General features: G+C 41.4%; 1 protein-coding gene across 1 annotated transcript in view; it reads right to left on the reverse strand.

Moving 5' to 3' along the window:
• Positions 1-18526, reverse strand: part of LOC125343174 (emopamil-binding protein-like) — an 84850-nt gene that overhangs the window by 25316 nt on the left and 41008 nt on the right. The window contains 1 exon segment of the mRNA XM_048335439.1: positions 6574-6735. Within this exon segment, the coding sequence (XP_048191396.1) occupies positions 6574-6735 (162 nt within the window).

Raw genomic sequence — 18526 nt, forward strand, 5'->3', positions numbered from 1 at the left:
GGTGCCGTTGGACAAATCAGAGTTTGCAGGAAAATTCCAGAAGTCAAGCATGTCCAGCCACCATGAAGGGGGGGGGGGGGCGGGGGGCAGTTGGTGGAGAGGTTTATGGGAAGCGGTGGCCTCTGTGTGGCTCCTGTCGACTTGGAATTGCAGCCAAGCTTCTGGTGGTGGGCCAGAGGCAGCTGCTGGGGAGCTGAGCCAGCTGTAGGAAATGTGAGCTGGGAGCGGAGCCCGGGAGCGCTGGATAAGCTAGGAGCTGCAGGGCACCTCTGTTTCTGTCAGTCATTCAATCTGATGGGAAACCTGCCAAGGGCAGCGACTGCTGCTTGCCTTCCGCCTCCCAGTTCTTTTTTTTTTTTTTTTTTTTTATCTTTTGGCCAACTCTAACTTCAAATCTTACAAGGGAGGAGTTTCTAAGAAATGGACTTCCTAACGTTCATCAAGCAGCCAAAGCACAAGGTAGCACTCACACAGGGCCATCATGAGATCTGAATGACATCATAAACTGAGCAAGAGCCCTATTTGTTAATTAATTAATTTAGTGATGGTAACTGAGACTTAAACTCAGAGCCTAGGCATTGTTCCTTAGCTTTTTTTCTCAAAGCTGGCACTCTACATCTTGAGCCACAGCTTTTTTGGTGGTTAATTGGAGATAAGAGCCTCATGAATTTTCCTACTGTGGCTGGCTTTGAACCACATTCTTCAGATTTTAGCCTCCTGAGTAGCTAGGGATGCAAGCATGAGCCACTAGCACCCAGAAAGAGTCCTTCTTTAAAAAATGTTTGTTTCAGACAGAGTCTCCCTAGGTAGACAAGGCTGGCTTCCAACTCTTGATCTTCTGCCTCAACTTCCTGAATGTCAGGATTATAGGCATGCACCACCACAGCAGGTTTAGCAAAAGCTATGTTAAAAGAACTCCATTTTGGGCTGGGAATGTGGCTTAGTGGTAGAGTGCTTGCCTAGCATGTATGAAGCCCTGGGTTCAATTCCTCAGTACCATATACACAGAAAAAGCCGGAACTGTAGCTCAAGTGGTAGAGTGCTAGCCTTGAGTAAAAGAAGCTCAGGACAGTGCCTGGCCCTGAGTTCAAGCCCTAGGACTGGCAAAGAAAATAACTCAATTTTAAGGGAACAAGAAAAAGAAAATCAACCTGATGAACAAATGCTGCAATAGTACTCACTACACATCTGTGGGAATTGAACTATACAACTTATGGGAAGGGATGGACTGGTAAAATTGAGGGAGAGCAAGGGAAGGGGTATCATTGTCAAAAAGAAATGTACTCTTTACCTTACTTATGTAAGTGAACCCCCTGTACCTAACATTTGTAACAATAAAAATAAATTAAATTAAAAGAAAGAACTCCATTTTATTGTTCCTTAGCTTAGAATTCAGAATACTTGGCTATGTGGTTCTTCTTCTGATGATTAAGTGAATTATGGGATTCTTGGGCCTGGTTCCTGGACTGTTGGGCAAATCCCTCCCCTCTGGGCCTATTATTTCTTCACCTGTAAAACAGGCAAAAGTACTACTCACTTGGCTTTTGTATAAGTCCAATGAAAAATGGAAGCGAAGGCACCATACAAACTGAGAAATGCCACAGTGGATGTAATTGCCCTTTAGGGAATATTCTTCAGCTTGGTAAATCTTTAGAGCTTATGTACAAAATACGTAGTCAGGTGTAATTTTGGCTCAGCACCAGCATGTCATACCTGTGATTCTTAAATCTCACCTCCAATTAACAGGCAAAAAGCTGGATTAGCAGTATGACTCAAGTGATAGAACACCAGCTGCAAGTGTAAAAGCCTAGCCAAGAGCCTGGAGCCCTGAGTTCAAACTGGCACAACAACAATACATAGGGTTTTTTTTCCCCAGTTTGGGGCTTGAACTCAGGGCCTGGGCACTGTCCCTGAGCTTGTTTTGCTCAAGGCTAGCATGCTACCACTTGAGCCATGGCGCCACTTCCAGCTTTTTCTTTTTATGTGGTGCTGAGGAATGGAACCTAGGGCTTCATGAATGCTAAGCAAGCACTCTACTACTAAGCCACATCCCCAGACAACAATAGTAGTGTTGAAGTAGATGAGTTTATGAATTTATATATTACTTAGTATTGCACATATGTAGATGGGGACATCATTTCAGATATAAAGATGACAAAGAACATCTTTTCTTCCAGAAGTTAGCCCACCCATGAATCCTCTGTCATCAGTGGTATGAAAAATTATATCATCACTATCACCATCATCATCAGTCTTCCTTCCTCCCTCCCTCTCTCCATCCCTTTCTCCCTCCCTTCACCTCCTCTTCCTCCTTTTCTTTCCTTCCTTCCTTCCTTCCTTTCTTTCTCTTTCTTTCTTTCTTTCTTTCTTTCTTTCTTTCTTTCTTTCTTTCTTTCTTTCTCCCTCCCTTCCTCCCTTCCTCCCTCCCTCCCTTCCTTCCTTTTTTCCTTCCTTCCTTCATTTCTTTCTTTCTTTCTTTCTCTCTCTCTTTCTCTCTCTCTCTCTCTTTCTTTCTTTCTTTCTTTCTTTCTTTCTTTCTTTCTTTCTTTCTTTCTTTCTTTCTTTCTTTCTTTCTTTCCTTCCTTTCTTCTTTTCTTTTTGCCAGTCCCGGGGCTTGAACTCAGAGCCTGTGTACTATCCCTGAGCCTCTTTGTGATCAAGGCTAGTGCTCTACCACTTGAGTCACAGTTCCATTTCTGACTTTTTCTGAGTACTTTATTGGAGATAAGAGTCTCATGAACTTTCCTGCCCAGGCTGTATTTGAACTGTGAACCTCAGATCTCAGCTCTCTGTGTAGTTAGGATTACAGGTGTGAGTCACTGGTGCCCCAGTTCATCTTAAGTATTTCATTGAAGAGTGAGAATATATCACAATGGAACTCTTCTGATAGGGGTGGGATTTGTTTCCTGGAGGGTGGATTGGGAAACTCAGCTCATGACCTATTAATTCCTCTTCTGGGAGTTTATCTGAAGTAAATGCTCCAATATATATGAAGATACAAAAGAGCTGGGCTTTAGTGTAGTGGGGGCTGGGTCTTGTGTACCTACAAGAATTTAGATGATACATTCTATTTGGAAAGAACTTGGACCTTGCACAATAAAACAGAGTTAAGAAGAATTTGTGGAACAAGGAAACATAATTAAGTCATATTAATCAATGTATTTGAAATAGTGGGACCTGTGTGGTAAAATTATGGGTGACTTTAAACAAACACTGGGTAACTAATTGGCTTGCAATCCAAGATCATGGTGCTGACATCTAGCAAGGGCCTTGTCATTGGCTCATAATATGGCAGATGACCTCTCAGAGTGGGAGGACAAAGGAGAGAGAGAAAGCCAAAGTGAGAGTATGAGATGGGGAAAACCACTAATAGTAATGCCATTAATCCATTCATGAGCCCTCAGGCCCTAAATCACTCTTAAGTATCACCCTTTTCTTTTTATTTATTTAATTTATTTATTAATTGAACACAAATTTTTTGACAAGGTGTTGTGCAAAAAGGGTACAGTTACATAGTAGGGCAGTGTGTACATTTCTTGTGATATCTTACGCCCTGTTTTTCTTTCCCTTCTCTAGGTCAGGTAGACATATATACAATGTATCAAGAACATAAATATCACCCTTTTCAATAGTGTTAAAATGGCAATTAAATTTCAATATGAAAGCCAGGCACTGGTGGCTCATTCCTGTAATCCTAGCTATTCAGGAGCTGAAATCTGAGGATCACAGGTTTGAAGCCAGTCTGAGCTGGGATGTCTGTGAGATTATCTCCAATTAATTAACCATCAGAAAAGCAGAAGTGGTAGAGTGCTAGCCTTGAGCAAAAATGCTTAGGGATAGTACCCAGGCTCTGACCCATGACTGAAAATAAATAAACAAACATCGAACTGTGGGGGAGAAATTAGTCTCATCATGATTAACAGATTTGTTTGTACTTTTAGCAGAAGGAGAACTTCACTTTCCCTGGGCTAGTTGGTAGCTTTGTCTACTAAGAGCAATAGCTGGGAATCTGGAGAAATCAGTTCATTTTTTGTTATTCTAGCTCCACATTAGCAAAGTTGAGATAATAGGCCAAGTGTCTCACACCTGTAATTCTAGCTACTCAAAAAGCTGAGTTCTGAGGACCATGGTTTGAAGACAACCTAGGCAGGCAAGGCTGTGAGACTCTTCTCTCCAATAAACCACCAAAAATCCAGAAGTGGAGTTGCGGCTCAAGTGGTAGAGCCCTAGTCTTGAGTGGAAAAAGCTCAGGGACAGTGTCCAGGCCCTGCATACAAACCCCAGTATCTCCCTCCATTTCCCAACTGTACTCACAAATACCTATCTGCTCTCTTATATTTCCCAGATGCCTTTGTTGTTGAATTGGTACCACATGTGGGAGTTACTATCAAAGTACGAACGGAAGTGATATGTCATTTCTTGCTTGAGTACACAAGAGCAGCTGTTAGTTTCCATTATCCTCTTTCTTACCTTTGTGAAGCAGGAAGCAAATCTCAAGATGGCTAAGCTGCAAAATTGAAGCAACCTGGATCTCTTAATTGCCTTTGGAGGAGATCCATCTGAGCGGTAGAATGTTAGCTTTGAGCAACAAAGCTCAGGGAGAGTGCCCAGGCCTAGAGAACACACACACACACACACACACACACACACACACACACACACACACACACACACTCTCTCTCTCTCTCTCTCCACATTTTTAGTAACTACTTAATGTATACATAACCTCCAATAATTTGCAAGGAGATCCTGAAAGGTTTCTTGGACTGGGAATATGTAAAAGAAAAACGTGTGGGATTTAGATTTAATTTGGTGATAATCATGAATCACTGAAACATTAGCGGGGTTAAGAGAGATTGGGGAGGAATGCTGGAAGTGGTGACATTGATCAAGATACATTGTACTCATGAACTGACATGTTGAATTGAGACCCCTTTGTGCAACTTCTTAAGGATAATAATAGTAGCAATAATAAAAAGAAACTAACACAGGCTGAGTTTGAGGGAGAGAAATTAATCATAAATGTCTTTCTACTTAAGTATACCTTATGACTTTTCACAGTTATCAGAGTCAAACACGCTTGCTCATTATAGAAACAAGAGCAAACACAGCGAGGTGCGGGTGGGTGGCTCATGTCTATAATCCTAGCTACTCAGGAGGCTGAGATCTAAGGATCGCAGTTCGAAGCCAGCCCAGGTAGGAAAGTCCACGAGATTCTTATCTCCAATTAATCACAGAAAAGGCTGGAGGTGGCGCTGTGGCTCAAGTGGTAGAGTGCTAGTCTTTGAGCAAAAGGAGCTTAGGGACAACGACCAGGCCCAGAGTTCAAGGCCCAAGACTGGCAAAAAAAAAAAAAAAAAGGAAGAAAGATATATCATTATGAACTGTGTGCATAGTTATTTCTAGCAGTCACATAGTATCCCATTGAGTGGGATACATAGACTTAACACATACACTTAACAATGTTTTGTGTTGGGTTAGTTTGAACTCTCTCAGCATTTTGGGTTTTATGTTTATCTTTTAAACTATAATTATTCACACATTAATTGTATAGATTAGTGGGATTCACTGTGGTCCTTCCGCATGCATCCAGCATGTTTGATTAGGTCTTCCATCTACCTGCTCCCTACCTCCCCTTTCGTTCCTCCACTATGCCCCTTTTTCATCCTTAATAATCCTTCTATTTTAACTCATTCATTATTGCCTTTTTGTATCTATATAAAAATGAAAGAAAACATACAACACATGTCTTTCTTTCAGAGCCTGGTTTATTTCACTTAACATGATGCCCTTCCATTTCATAGGAATCCATTCTTCTTTATAATTGAGTAATTGATTTCATGTGTGTGTGTGTGGGTGTAGGTATCAGTCTTGAGCCTTGAAATCAAGGCCTGCGTGCTATTCCTGAGCTTTTGTGCTCCAGGCTAGTATTCTACCACTTGAGCCACAGCTCTACTTCTGGCTTTTTTTGTGTGTGTTTAATTGGAGATTAGTGTCCCATGGACTTTCCTGCCTGAGATAGCTTCGAACTTAGCTCTCAGTCTCATGAGCAGCTAGGATTAGGTGTGAGCCACCAATTCCTGGCCATTTTAATCTTTAGATCCATCTTTTCTGTAAGTTGCAAAGTATGAACAGGTACCAGTTCTCCTTTAATGGAGTGGAAGAACTGGATTTGTTCTTGTCCCTTTGCACAAACACCATTTCCTGTAGGTCTTTGCTATGAACAGTATCTATCTACTTTTGGAAATCATTGCCTTCCTAATACTGACCTCTGCCTAACACTAATACAGACTAGCCTTTTCTGAGTTTTTGCAAAGAAATCAAGGAGGTCATAGGTTCAAAATTTGCCTGTGGGTAACACAGACATGTGTCATCGTGATAGTTCTGGAGGGTTTGGAGCTCCAGTAAAGATCAATGTTAGAAGAAAAATAATTACTGAGGCCTAAATCTTCATGTTCTCAGGTTATCACTTGTTATTTTCTGATCAAAGCTCTGCTGGTGACTTTGTGGATTCACTGAGGAACATGAAAGAAGATAACGGGGCACATATCTTGATGATAGAGGTAAGCCTACCAGCTGTCCTTTGGCCAGGTAGCCCAGGAGATGAACATTCTGCTCCCTTGATCTCTCCTTTAAGAGCTTGGCTGGACACCTGGTTCCCTTTAGGTGCGCATTATCAATCTTGGTGTTTGTGCAAAGCAGTCCCGTCAAGCTGGTACAGCATGGTCCATTGCTCTGTGTGTACACAACAAAATGATTAATCATTAACATAAAAAACCTTCTGAAGGCCACATTCCCAGGTGTTGGGCAAGGTTTCATCAGGGTTGCAGGGTCCCTTTGTGAAGGTTCAGGGAGCTAGCAGACAGCCATACTATGTAACTCTTTCCTACCCTTCTGCTTTCCAGCTGTGCATGAGACAGATGCAAGGACATCTCTGTGACTCCCAAGTGGAACATCTCCAGAGACAAGCTCTGATGGTTTTATCTTGAGTCAGATGCTCACAGCTAAGGCAATCAACAGGAGATAGTGTGTGTGTTTGTGTATGTATGTGCACATACATATGTATTGACACATGCTATAACACAGTCGACCCCTGAAAATGGTATACTCAGTGAACAAAGTCAGTCTTAAACTCCACACTGTAGGACTCTATTTACAGAGAGGAAAAAAAGTCCAGAAAAGACAAATCTGTAGAGACAATGGCTGCAGGAGGCCTTCCAGCATGAGAATGTTCCTTCAAACCAGGCTGGGGGTGATAATTGCACACTCTGTCAATTTACTACAAGTGATTGAATTGCTTCCTTAAAATGGTTGGACTTTAGAGTAGCAAATTGTGCCTCAACCAAGATGTTGTAACATTTTCCACCTTGATCTAGAATATTTGATAAATAAAATCCAATAAAACAGAAATCAAAGGGAACTGTAAAACTCATTTCAAAAATAGACACGTATACTCTGACTCAGAATACTTTCTGGGCATGGCAGAAGCTCAAGCAGTAAATAATTTTCTTTCTCCCTTTTAAGGCAATGAAGTATGATTTAGAATTGACTGGCACTCCTTAGATAAAAAATGGTAATCAACTTGTAAAAAATGAATTCAGCAGGTACTATGCAGAAAAGAATTGACCAAAGTTTATGTTGTTATCCATTTAATAATCCCTACGTGAAGAATTAATTTCCTGTTGTCCACGGAAATCAATACGATGCATCATTATGCCGAGTGGGAGCTGCTATTTGAGTTCATCCTCTAGACTGGTGAGCAAACTATTCATTATCTTGGTTTTTTTTTATTCATGGTTTTGGGATAGCTTATTCTACATCATTTGATGACCTGCACATGAAAATAAAATGGACAGGCTCTTCAAGCTGCGCATCCCCCTAGAGAATTATACATTTTTTATCCCCTTCATCCTTCCATTTGTTTCAATGACTTCTCGTCCTTCTAGGTTCCCAGTTTTGAAACTACAGAATCCTGTGCATACCTAGCCCTCATCACCCCAAGACCGGTCACTGCCAAATCTTGTCACATCCAGGTTGTTTGTCTCTGTTTTCCCACCCTTCAGGGCTTATAGTCATTATCCTGCTTTCTTTTTATCTGATTAACAGTAGTCTCCTAGATTCTGTCTGGCGCTTGGTCCCTCATTCCAATCAGCTGGCCTCCACATTCCAAATTCCTTGTAGTTCTAACTGCTTAAACATTGCCATTCCAGTTTTCTCCTCCTTAACTTAGCCTTTTTTTTTGCCAGTCCTGGGCCTTGAACTCAGAGCCTGAGCACTGTCCCTGGCTTCCCTTTGCTCAAGGCTAGCATTTTGCCACTTGAGCCACAGCACCACTTCTGGCCGTTTTCTATATATGTGGTGCTGGGGAATTGAACCCAGGGCTTCATGTATAGGAGGCAAGCACTCTTGCCACTAGGCCATATTCCCAGCCCTAACTTAGCCTTTTATAGTTTTGGTTTTTTTTTCCAGAGCTGAGGACCGAACTCAGGGCCTTGCACTCGCCAGGCAGGCGCTCTTCCACTGAGCTAAATCCCCAGCCCCTTAACTTAGCCTTACCTTCCTGTGATGGTTAATTTTATAGACCAACTTGTCTGGGCCATGCAGTGCCCAGATATTTACTCAATAATTACTCTAGGTGTTTCTGTAACAGTGCTTTTGGATTATAGTCATATATAAATTGGTGGATTTTTTTTGTACCAGTACTGGGACCTGAACTCAGGCCTTCTTGCTCTTGGTTAGCTTTTTCTGCTCAAAGCTGGTGCTCTACCACTTGAGACTTCACTTTCAACTTTGGAAATCCTAGAGACTTCTAGGATTTGTCTGCTTGGGCTGGCTTCAGTCCTCAATCCACAGACCTCAGCCTCCTGAGTAGCTAGGATTACAGGTGTGAGCCACCAATGCTTGGCTAATTGGTGCATTTTAAGTAAAGCAGATGACTCACCATGATGTGGGTGGCCTAATCCAGTCAGAGGAATGCTTGATTAAAACAGAAAAAGGAGGGTCTTTAAGCTGACAGCATAGCTCAAAGGGATAGAGTGCCCGCCTAGCAAGCACAGGACCCTGAATTCAAATCACGACTCTCTCCTTAACAAAAAATACAAAAGAAAGATGAGCTCTGTTCCAGAAAGTCTGGATTTTCTCTACAATATTGACTCTTCCTGGTTCTTCAACACATAGTCAGTGGACTCAAACTGGAATATTAGTGCTCCTGAGCTTCCAGCCTTCCAGGCCACCCTGCAGATCTTGGACTTGCCAGCTTCCATAATCTTTTTTTTTTTTTTTTTTTTGCCAGTCTTGGGCCTTGGACTCAGGGCCTGAGCACTGTCCCTGGCTTCTTCCCGCTCAAGGCTAGCACTCCGCCACTTGAGCCACAGCGCCGCTTCTGGCCATTTTCTGTATATGTGGTGCTGGGGAATCGAACCTAGGGCCTCGTGTATCCGAGGCAGGCACTCTTGCCGCTAGGCTATATCCCCAGCCCAGCTTCCATAATCTTAAGAGCCATTTCTTATGATAAATATCTTTCTTCTATGAGATTGATCGGGGTACTTTGTATATGTGTCTGAAAATATCATAAGGAATACCCCTTCCTTCCCTCCTTCCTTGCCTTCCTTCCTTCCTTCCTTCCTTCCTTCCTTCCTTCCTTCCTTCCTTCCTTCCTTCCTTCTTTCCTTCCTCCTTCCCTCCCTCCCTCCCTCCCTCCCTCCCTCCCTCCCTCCCTCCCTTCTGTCTGTTTTGGGGCTTGGTACTGTCCCTGAGTTCTTTGTCCTCAAGGATAGTACTCTACCACTTAAGCCACAGGGCCACTTCTGGGTTTTGAGTGGTTAATTGGAGATAACAGTCTTACTGGGACTTTTCTGTCCAGGCTGGCTTCAAATACCTATCCTCAGACCCCAGCCTCCTGAGTAGCTGGGATGACCGGTGTGAGCCACTGGTGCCTCTCTCTCTCTCTCTCTCTCTCTCTCTCTCTCTCTCTCTCTCTGTGTCACACACACACACACACACACACACACACACACACACACACACACACACACACAATTGTTTCTGTTTTTCTGGAGAACCCTAATGAATGCACTGGGTAATCTTGTATCCTATATGCTCCTTTGGCCACATGACCCCTTCATGCAAATGGAAATGGATGCTATTCTTCTGTTTACTCCCAGAATTTTGTCTTCAGGTATGGCTCTCATTGCTCTGCCCGTGCCTACTCTTCAGTGACCACATGTACAAAGTGCCATCTTTTCTGGGAAGTCTGATCTCTAAATTCCTCCAAGCGCTTTATCTACGATCTTATAATAAATACCTCATATCAGAGACTTAAAAAAAAAAGAAAACATGTCTTGTCTTCTTGATTATACTGTGAGCAGCTTGAGGGCAAACTCTGTGTTTTTTTTTTCAAATATGCAACTGCCTGCCTGATGTTTGTTAGATATGGTAAAGTTGCCTCAGAGGTAAGATGTAAGAGGTAAGAGGTAAGATGAATGTGATGTCTAAATGTGAACTCATTCTTCCCCAGAAACCCTCATCTCTCCCTACCCATGTTCTCTTTTTCAATGAATGGCAGTGTTTTGAGGTAAGTACCTCAAAAAGCAAAACTTTGTGGGGAGTAAAGGAAGGTAGAATGGACAGAGGGCAGCAATAATTTTTTTGTTGTTTTTGGTGCTGGTCCTGAGGCTTGAACTCAGGGCCTGAGCACTATCCCTGAGCTTTTCTTGCTCAAGGCTGGCACTCTACCACTTGAGCCAGAGCTCCAGTTCAAGATGTATGGTGGTTAATTGAAGATAAGAATAATGGACTTCCCTGCCCTGGCTGGCTTTGAACTGCTATCCTCAGATCTCAGCCTTCTGAGTAGCTAGAATTATAGGTATGAGCCATTGGTGTTTGGCTCAAAATTGAATTTTTATGTGGTTGTAAGAAAGGTTTCAGTGGATTCCACGAGGAGTTCTGGTGCTAGGACAGGCTTGTAGTAATGTCCTGAGCTGGGGAAAGTATGTCTTTATATGCCCTCCATGGACCACTAATTGGATGTGAAGCTTACGTGCTGGCAGAGGGAAACAGATTATAAGCAATAAACATAATTACAGGGTATATTAAAAGGTGAGAAGTGCGATGGACATAGCAAAAATGAATGAAAAGGACCTGAAGTTGGGGAGTAGAGACTACAATTTATAACACAGTAGTCATAAGAAGCTTCCTTAACTAGGTGACATTTAACAAAGACTTGAATATGAGAACTTAAGTTTTGCAGATATATGAGAGGAACATGGGGCCAGGCAGCACTTTTGAAGTGTCTTAAAATAAACATTTATTACTTTTGTTAATAATACCCTCCGAAGGAGTAGTTGTTATTCTGATTTCTATTACAATGGACTAGTTTTGCCTGTTTTAAAATTTCTCTCTCTCTCCCTCCCTCTCTCTCTCTCTCTCTCTCTCTCTCTCTCTCTCTCTCTCTCTGTGTGTGTGTGTGTGTGTGTGTGTGTGTGTGTGTGTGTGTATGCACCCATGTCCTGGGGCTTGAACTCAGGGCCTGAGCGCTGTCCCTAAGCTTTTTTGCTCAAGGATAGAGCTCTACCACTTGAGCCACAGCTCTACTTCCAACTTTTTGGTGATTAGTTGGCAAAAAGAGTCTCACAGACTTTTCTGCCTGGGTTAGCTTTGAACTGTGATCCTCAGATCTCAGCCTCCTAAGTAGATAGGATTATAGGTGTGAGCAACCAGCACTTGGTCAAAGTTGTTGCATCATCAATCTTGCCAATAGTGTGTGAAATTTCCTATTGTACTATGTTCTTTGGGTGGTAGTCAGCATCTAATGCTAAATAAACATTTTATAAACTGCATACTTTTATGTCTCGTGGAGTGTTAAGTTTAAATTGACCACTTTTGCCTGTGTGTGTGTGAGTGTGTAAAACTTTAAAATAATTTTAATTTAGTCTTGTATAAGCCAGAAAGTCCTTTCTTATCTTCTATCCTATTCTCAGAATTATTAGTAGATCTCAAACTGGATTCACAGATACAATGATTACAGATTCTTTTTTCTTACTTAGACTTAATATATTATTTGTGCCTGATCTATGTGATTTACAGGTATCTAAGCCATGTAAATTATTTATGGTCCAGATGGTGATCTGATACTATCCTATGTCTCAAAATGTTTTGTGCTTTTGCTGCCTGTGCAGCCACCCAATTACAAAATTCAGATTGGTCCTTATGTGCAGTTTTTATAGCCCAAGGCATTTTTGATAAATATTTTCTGTTCCAATAGTCTTTTTCTCTATGGTTTTCATTTCTAAGAACTGAAAAAAAATTCCCTGTGGGACCTACCAAATTAAGGAAGAGAAGAGAGTGGAAGTTACATTTTAAATTTTGTCAGAAGGGGTAATTATTTTTCTTGGCATAACTGAAAACGTACACATTTCAAACTGAGAAGCCATAGATAAATGTCTTTCAATACCAATTTTTGTATGTTTTTGTGGGGGATGGGAGTAATAGAAACCTTGAATTTAAGAAGGCATAATGGCTTCCCAGAACAGAGACTACATTTCCCAGCTTTCTTTAGAGCCAGGTGTGATTATGTGACTGCATTCTGGCCAATCATATGTGAGAACTTAGCTATGTATTTTCTAGGTCATGTCCTTTTTTCCTTTCCTATTTTGTTGGCTAGAAAGAGGATGTGGTAATGAGACATCTCAGACCAAGTAGATAAAGCACCACTCAGGGTGGCAGTTCCATAATAGGGAAGGAAGTGTTACTTCCTACTGACAGAGAAGCCATAGATTATACAAGTCTAAATAGGAATATGAAATACTTTTTTTTTTGTTGCCAGTCGTGGGACTTGAACTCAAGGCTTGGGCACTGTCCATGAGCTTGTTTTGCTCAAGGCTAGCACTCTATCACTTGAGCCACAGTGGCACTATTGGCCTTTTCTGTTTATGTGGTACTGAGGAATCCAACCAAGGGCTTCATGCATGCCAGGCAAGCACTTTACCACTAAGCCACATTCCCAGCCCTCCCTTCCTTTTTTTTTGGTCTTGGCCCTCTCCCTGAGCTTTTGTGCTCAAGGCTAATGCTCTGCTACCTTGAGCCACAGCACCAATTCTGGTTTTCTGGTGATTAACTGGAGATAAGAGTCTCACAGGCCTCCTTGCCCAGGTTGGCTTGAACCATGATCCTCCAATCTCAGCCTCCTGAGTAGTTAAGATTACAGGAGTGAGCCCTGGCACCTGGCACAAACTATTTTCTTATAAGACATATTATTTTGGTTCTTAGAGATAACTTTTAAAACTATGTATTAATGTAAAACAGAGGTTCTTAAGGCATAGAAATTTTGGCTGAAAGATCAAGAAAATTACCGAGGAAAGTTTTCATAGTCTATTTTTAATGTGAATTTTTCTTTTCCCTTCCTTCCTTCCTTCCTTCCTTCCTTCCTTCCTTCCTTCCTTCCTTCCCTCCTTCCTTCCCTCCTTCCTTCCTCCCTCCCTCCCTTCTTTCCTTTCCTTTTTCTTTTTTGTGACAGTCCTGGGCTTGAACTCAGGTCCTGGCACTGTCCCTAAGCTTTTTTGCTCAAAGCTATCACTCTACCACTTGAGCCACAGCTCCACTTCTGGCTTTTAGGTGGTTAATTGGAGATGAAGTGTTTCACAGACTTTCCTACCTGGGATAGCTTCAAACTGTCCTCCTGAGATCTCAGACTCTTGAGTAGCTAGGATTACAGGTGTGAATCGCAGGTACCAAGCAAGGATTTTTCTTGATTCTTGGTTGATTATGGACATGTTTTGCTAAATGTTTGAAGAAGTTATAGGAATTTCCAAACATACTAGAAAGTATGTGAAAGTCATCATAAAGAGGTTTATATCCAACAGGAAGGTAGTCAGAGCAGAAAGGCTTCGATGTAGAAAGAAAGGTCTCAAAACTGCCCATAAAAGTTTCAAGTAGTCATCAAGAGATCCAAATACTTAAAAATAAAAGGCTTCAAGCTGAGTGTAGTGGCGAATGCCTATAATTCCAGTTACTTAGGAGACAGAAGCAGGAGAATCACAAGTTCAAGGTAGTTCCATATAAAGCTAATAACACTTTATCTCAGAACCAAAATACAAACTAAAAGGCTGGTGGTATAGTTCAAATTATAGAGTGCTTTCAGGCATTGATGAGGCCTGGAATTCAGTCCTAAGTAACACAAAAAGGCAGGGTAGGCACAAAGGTGTGAGGAAAAGTTTTAATGGTATTTGAAAATGTTTTACATAGAAAGTATCTATCAAAAAAGGTCATAAAAGCTGCTGGGTGCTGGAGGCTCACACTTGTAATCCTAGCTCCTCAGGAGGCTGAGATCTGAGGATCATGGTTTTATGCCAGCCCAAGCAGGAAAGCCTGTGAAACTCATATCCAATTAACCACAGAAAACTGTGGCTCAAAGTGGTAGAGCTCTAGCCTTGGGCAAAAGACAGTGCCCAGGTCCTGAGTGCAAGCCCCATGATGTCAAAAAATGGTCATGAAGGTTCTGAAACATCAGGAAGAGTCTTAAGCAAGTCTTAAAGAATAACACCCATGGCCAGAGATGTCTGAACATCATTGGAAACTCAAAAATCAGAAATAATCCCAAAGAGGTCAAGTGTCTCAGGTCAGCAAGCATATCAAATATGTCAAGATGAGGCTCAATCATGTCAGAGAAAGTCTCAAACAAGAAAATATTGTCTCCAATATAAGAAGAAGGGCCTCAAATTCACCAGGAATGATTTTAAACAACAACAACAAAGAATCTTACCATTAAGAAACCTTTGAAGTAAGGCAGTATGAGTCAAACAAATTAGGATGCCATCTTTGACATGTCAAGAAGGGTTTCAAGCAAATGAGGATGGGTCACTAAGGTGCCATGGAAAGTCTCAAACATGTCAAGCATTTCAAGCATGCCATAAGGGTATTACATGTCAGAAGGGGTTTGAAGCATAACAGAAAGGGTCTCAAAGGCATCAAGAAGAGTCTCACATACATCAAGGAAAGCTTCAAATACTTCAAATATGTCCAAAAAATATCTCAACTATGCCAGGGAAACTATCTGATATGACAAGTCAGGAAGGATCAAAGGATATAAGGAAGGAGCTTACCTGGTCAGAATGGGTCTTAAGCAAGTAAGAATGAGTCTCCACCAAGTGTGCAAGGGTGTAAAACATGACAAAAATGATGTCAAAGTCAGCAGGAAGAGTTTCAAATGGTCAAGAAGGGTCTTAGAGCTGTGTGTCAGTGGCTCATGCATGTAATCCTTAGCTACTCAGGAAGCTGAGATCTGAGGATCGACGTTCAAGGCAGCCAGAATAGTAACATTTGTGAGATTCTTATCTCCAGTTAACCACCAGAAAACTGTAAGTGATGCTGTGGCTCAAAGGGGTAGAGTGCTAACCTTGAGCAAAATATGCTCAGGGACAGCCAACCATGACCAGCAGAAACAAAAGAAGAAGAAGAAGAAGAAGAAGAAGAAGAAGAAGAAGAAGAAGAAGAAGAAGAAGAAGAAGAAGAAGAAGAAGAAGAAGAAGAAGAAGAAGAAGAAGAAGAAGAAGAAAATAAATAAAAATGCAAACACACCCAAAAGGGCTGGAGGCATAGCTCATGACAGAGCACTTACCTAGCATGTACAGGGCCCTGGGTTCAATCTCAGTGATGAATAAAAAGTAATCAGGAAGGCAACAATCTCAACTAGGAAAGGTTCATGGGTATGTCCAGAAGGTTCAGACTTGTCAGGAAGAGTGTGAAACAAGTATAGTTCACAAACATGTCAGGAAAGGTCTCAAGTCAAGTCAAATCTCTTACAAGTTCAGAAAGGGTTTCAACTGCACCCATAGGGAGGATTCTACATGATTCCAGAAGTCTCAAACATACCACAAGAAGAATTTTCTTATATCAGGATGTGTTTCAAATATTACGGGATGTGTCATAAAGAGAAAGGAAGGAGCTGTAATCTATCATGAATTCCCCTCAAACCAGACTAGAAGGTCTTCAAAATCACAAAGGGAAAGCTTTGAAATTTGTCAAGTAAGGGATACAAATAAATGTGGAAATGTCTCAAGGTCTCTTATACATTGCTCAAAAAGATTCTCAAACCATTCAATTCTTTTGTGATGGGCTTGAGGCACTGGCTCTCTATTTATGACCGTTTCTGCCAGGTTTTCTTGACAGTTTTAATACTCCTCCTGTCAGAAAGCATGCTAAATCCACTAAGACATGTCTCTAATATATTAGAAAGGACTCATATGTTAGGGAATGCCTCCAGCACGATAGGAAAGGACTCAAGTTAGCCAAGAAATATCCAGAACGGAGAACAAAAGTTTCTTATACATGAGGAAGAATCACAAATAAGTCTGGAGGTTTCTCAAAGCAAAGTAATAAGGAAAAGTTGCAAAAAAGTCAGTAAGAATTTCAAACAGAAATAGGGTGTTGCTGGGCACTTGTGGCTCATGCCTGTAATCTTAGGTACTCAGAAGGCTGAGATCTGAGGCTCACAGTTCAAAGCCAGCCCAGGCAAGAAAAGTCCATGAGACTCTTATCTCTAATTAACCACCAGAAAACTGGAAGTGGAGCTGTGGCTCAAAGTGGTAGATCACTAGCCTTAAGCAAAAGAGCTTAGAGACAGTGCTCAGGCCCTGAGTTCAAGGCCCACAACAACAAAAAAGAAAAAAAAGAAATAGGGTGTCTCTGCCAGGAATGGTCTCCATTGTCAGTGAGTCTCAAATAAACCAGGAAGAGTAGGCCACACATCAGGAAGTCTTGTGCACCGAGAGGAAGGTCTCCTATGAATCAAGAATATTCTCAAACAAATCCAAAAGGTTCTAAAGTAGTCAGAAAGGATATTAAGTATTTATACAAAGGACTCAGTGAGAGAATTTAGGGCTCAAAAAGACCTAAGTACCTATGAGAGGCTCCCAAACCTGTCAAGAAAGGTTTTCAGTATGTTTACTTCATAAGCAAATCACAAAGACTCCTAAAATGGCAGGAAGAGTCCCAAACATGACCAGAAATGTCTTTAAACTTCTCAGGAAGGTAACTGTCCAGAAAAGAGAGAAGAGTCTCACATACCTAAGGTAGTATCTCAAATAAGTGAGGAACGTTCTCATGGTAGTAAGAATGAGCCGTAAATATTTCAGTAAGGTTTACCAAACAAAATGAAGAGGCTCAAATTCACTTGAGTCTCAAACATGTCAGAAGTTTCTTGAGCAAACCAAGAAAGGTCTCAAGCAAGTTAGAAAAAACTCCCGTATGTCAGGAAGAGTTTCCAAAGCAATGTGAAGTGTCTCCAATATTTCAGGAAGAATCTGCAATAGGTAAAGTTTCTCAGAAGAGTTGGGAATGATTGCAAAGAGGAAAGGAAAGTCTCAACTAAGCTGGGCACTGGTGGTTCATGCCTGTAATCTTAGCTACTGAGGAGGCTGAAATCTGAGGATCCCTGTTCAAAGCCAGCCTGGGCATGAAAGTCTGTGAGCCTTTTATCTTCAACTAACTACTAAAAAGCCAGACATGGAGCTGTGGCCTTGAGTATAGAAGCTCAGGCCCTGAGTTCATGTCCCAGGAGCAGCACACACACACACACACACACACACACACACACACACACACACACAAATCTCAACTACATCCTAATGATCCCAGCCTGGAAATATCTCAAAGACATCGAGAAGATTCTCACATTCATCAGAAGTAATAGTAAATATGTCAGGAACATAGGAATCATGTCAGACAAATCAGGAATGGCTTCAGAACTGTCAGAGACCAAGCATCTCCTCAAACACTTTACCCATGGTTGCATATATGTCAGGAAAGATCTTAACTATAGAGAAGTGAGTTTGGGGGTGCTGGAAAAGATTTCCCACATATTAGGCAATTGGCTGGATATTATCAGGGAGTTTCAAATACATGAGGAAGAGTCTCCAACATGGCAAGAAATATTCCCAAGAGAGTGAAAGAGTCTGAAACACATTAGAAATCCTCTCAAAGGCTCTCAAAGTAGGAAAAGCATGACATTCATCATTTGGGGTCAGTAAGAACCTCAAAGCCACATGGAAGGGATGTAAACATTTCATGAAGAGACTCCAATGAGCTGGGAAATAGCTCCATCTACTCAGCAAGATTTCTCACTGTGTCACAAAGAGTCTCAAAAAATAAATAAATACAGTCCTGAAAGCATGTTCAGAAGAGACTTTAAATATATCAGGTTCTTAAGTATGACAAGAAGAGTCTCAAACATGACAGCAGGCATCTTAAATGTGTTAATAAGTGTCTGAATCATCTCAGAAACCATCTAGAAGAGAGAGAGGAGTAATATTACTTACAACATTAATCCTTTTAAGCAAGTCCAGCAGGGCTGCAAAGAATCAACAAGATCTTTAAATATGATACTAAGTGTCTCAAACAGATAGACACACATACCTCTAGATCGGTCTCTGATAAGTCATAAAAAATTGAATAGGTCAGTAAGAGACTCAAACAAGTCATGAAGGGTGTCATGCAAACCAGGGAGAGATTTATTTATTTATTTGTTTATTGT

Source organism: Perognathus longimembris, chromosome 28 (genome assembly GCF_023159225.1).
Source record: "Perognathus longimembris pacificus isolate PPM17 chromosome 28, ASM2315922v1, whole genome shotgun sequence".
NCBI classification, from domain to species: Eukaryota; Metazoa; Chordata; class Mammalia; order Rodentia; family Heteromyidae; genus Perognathus; species Perognathus longimembris.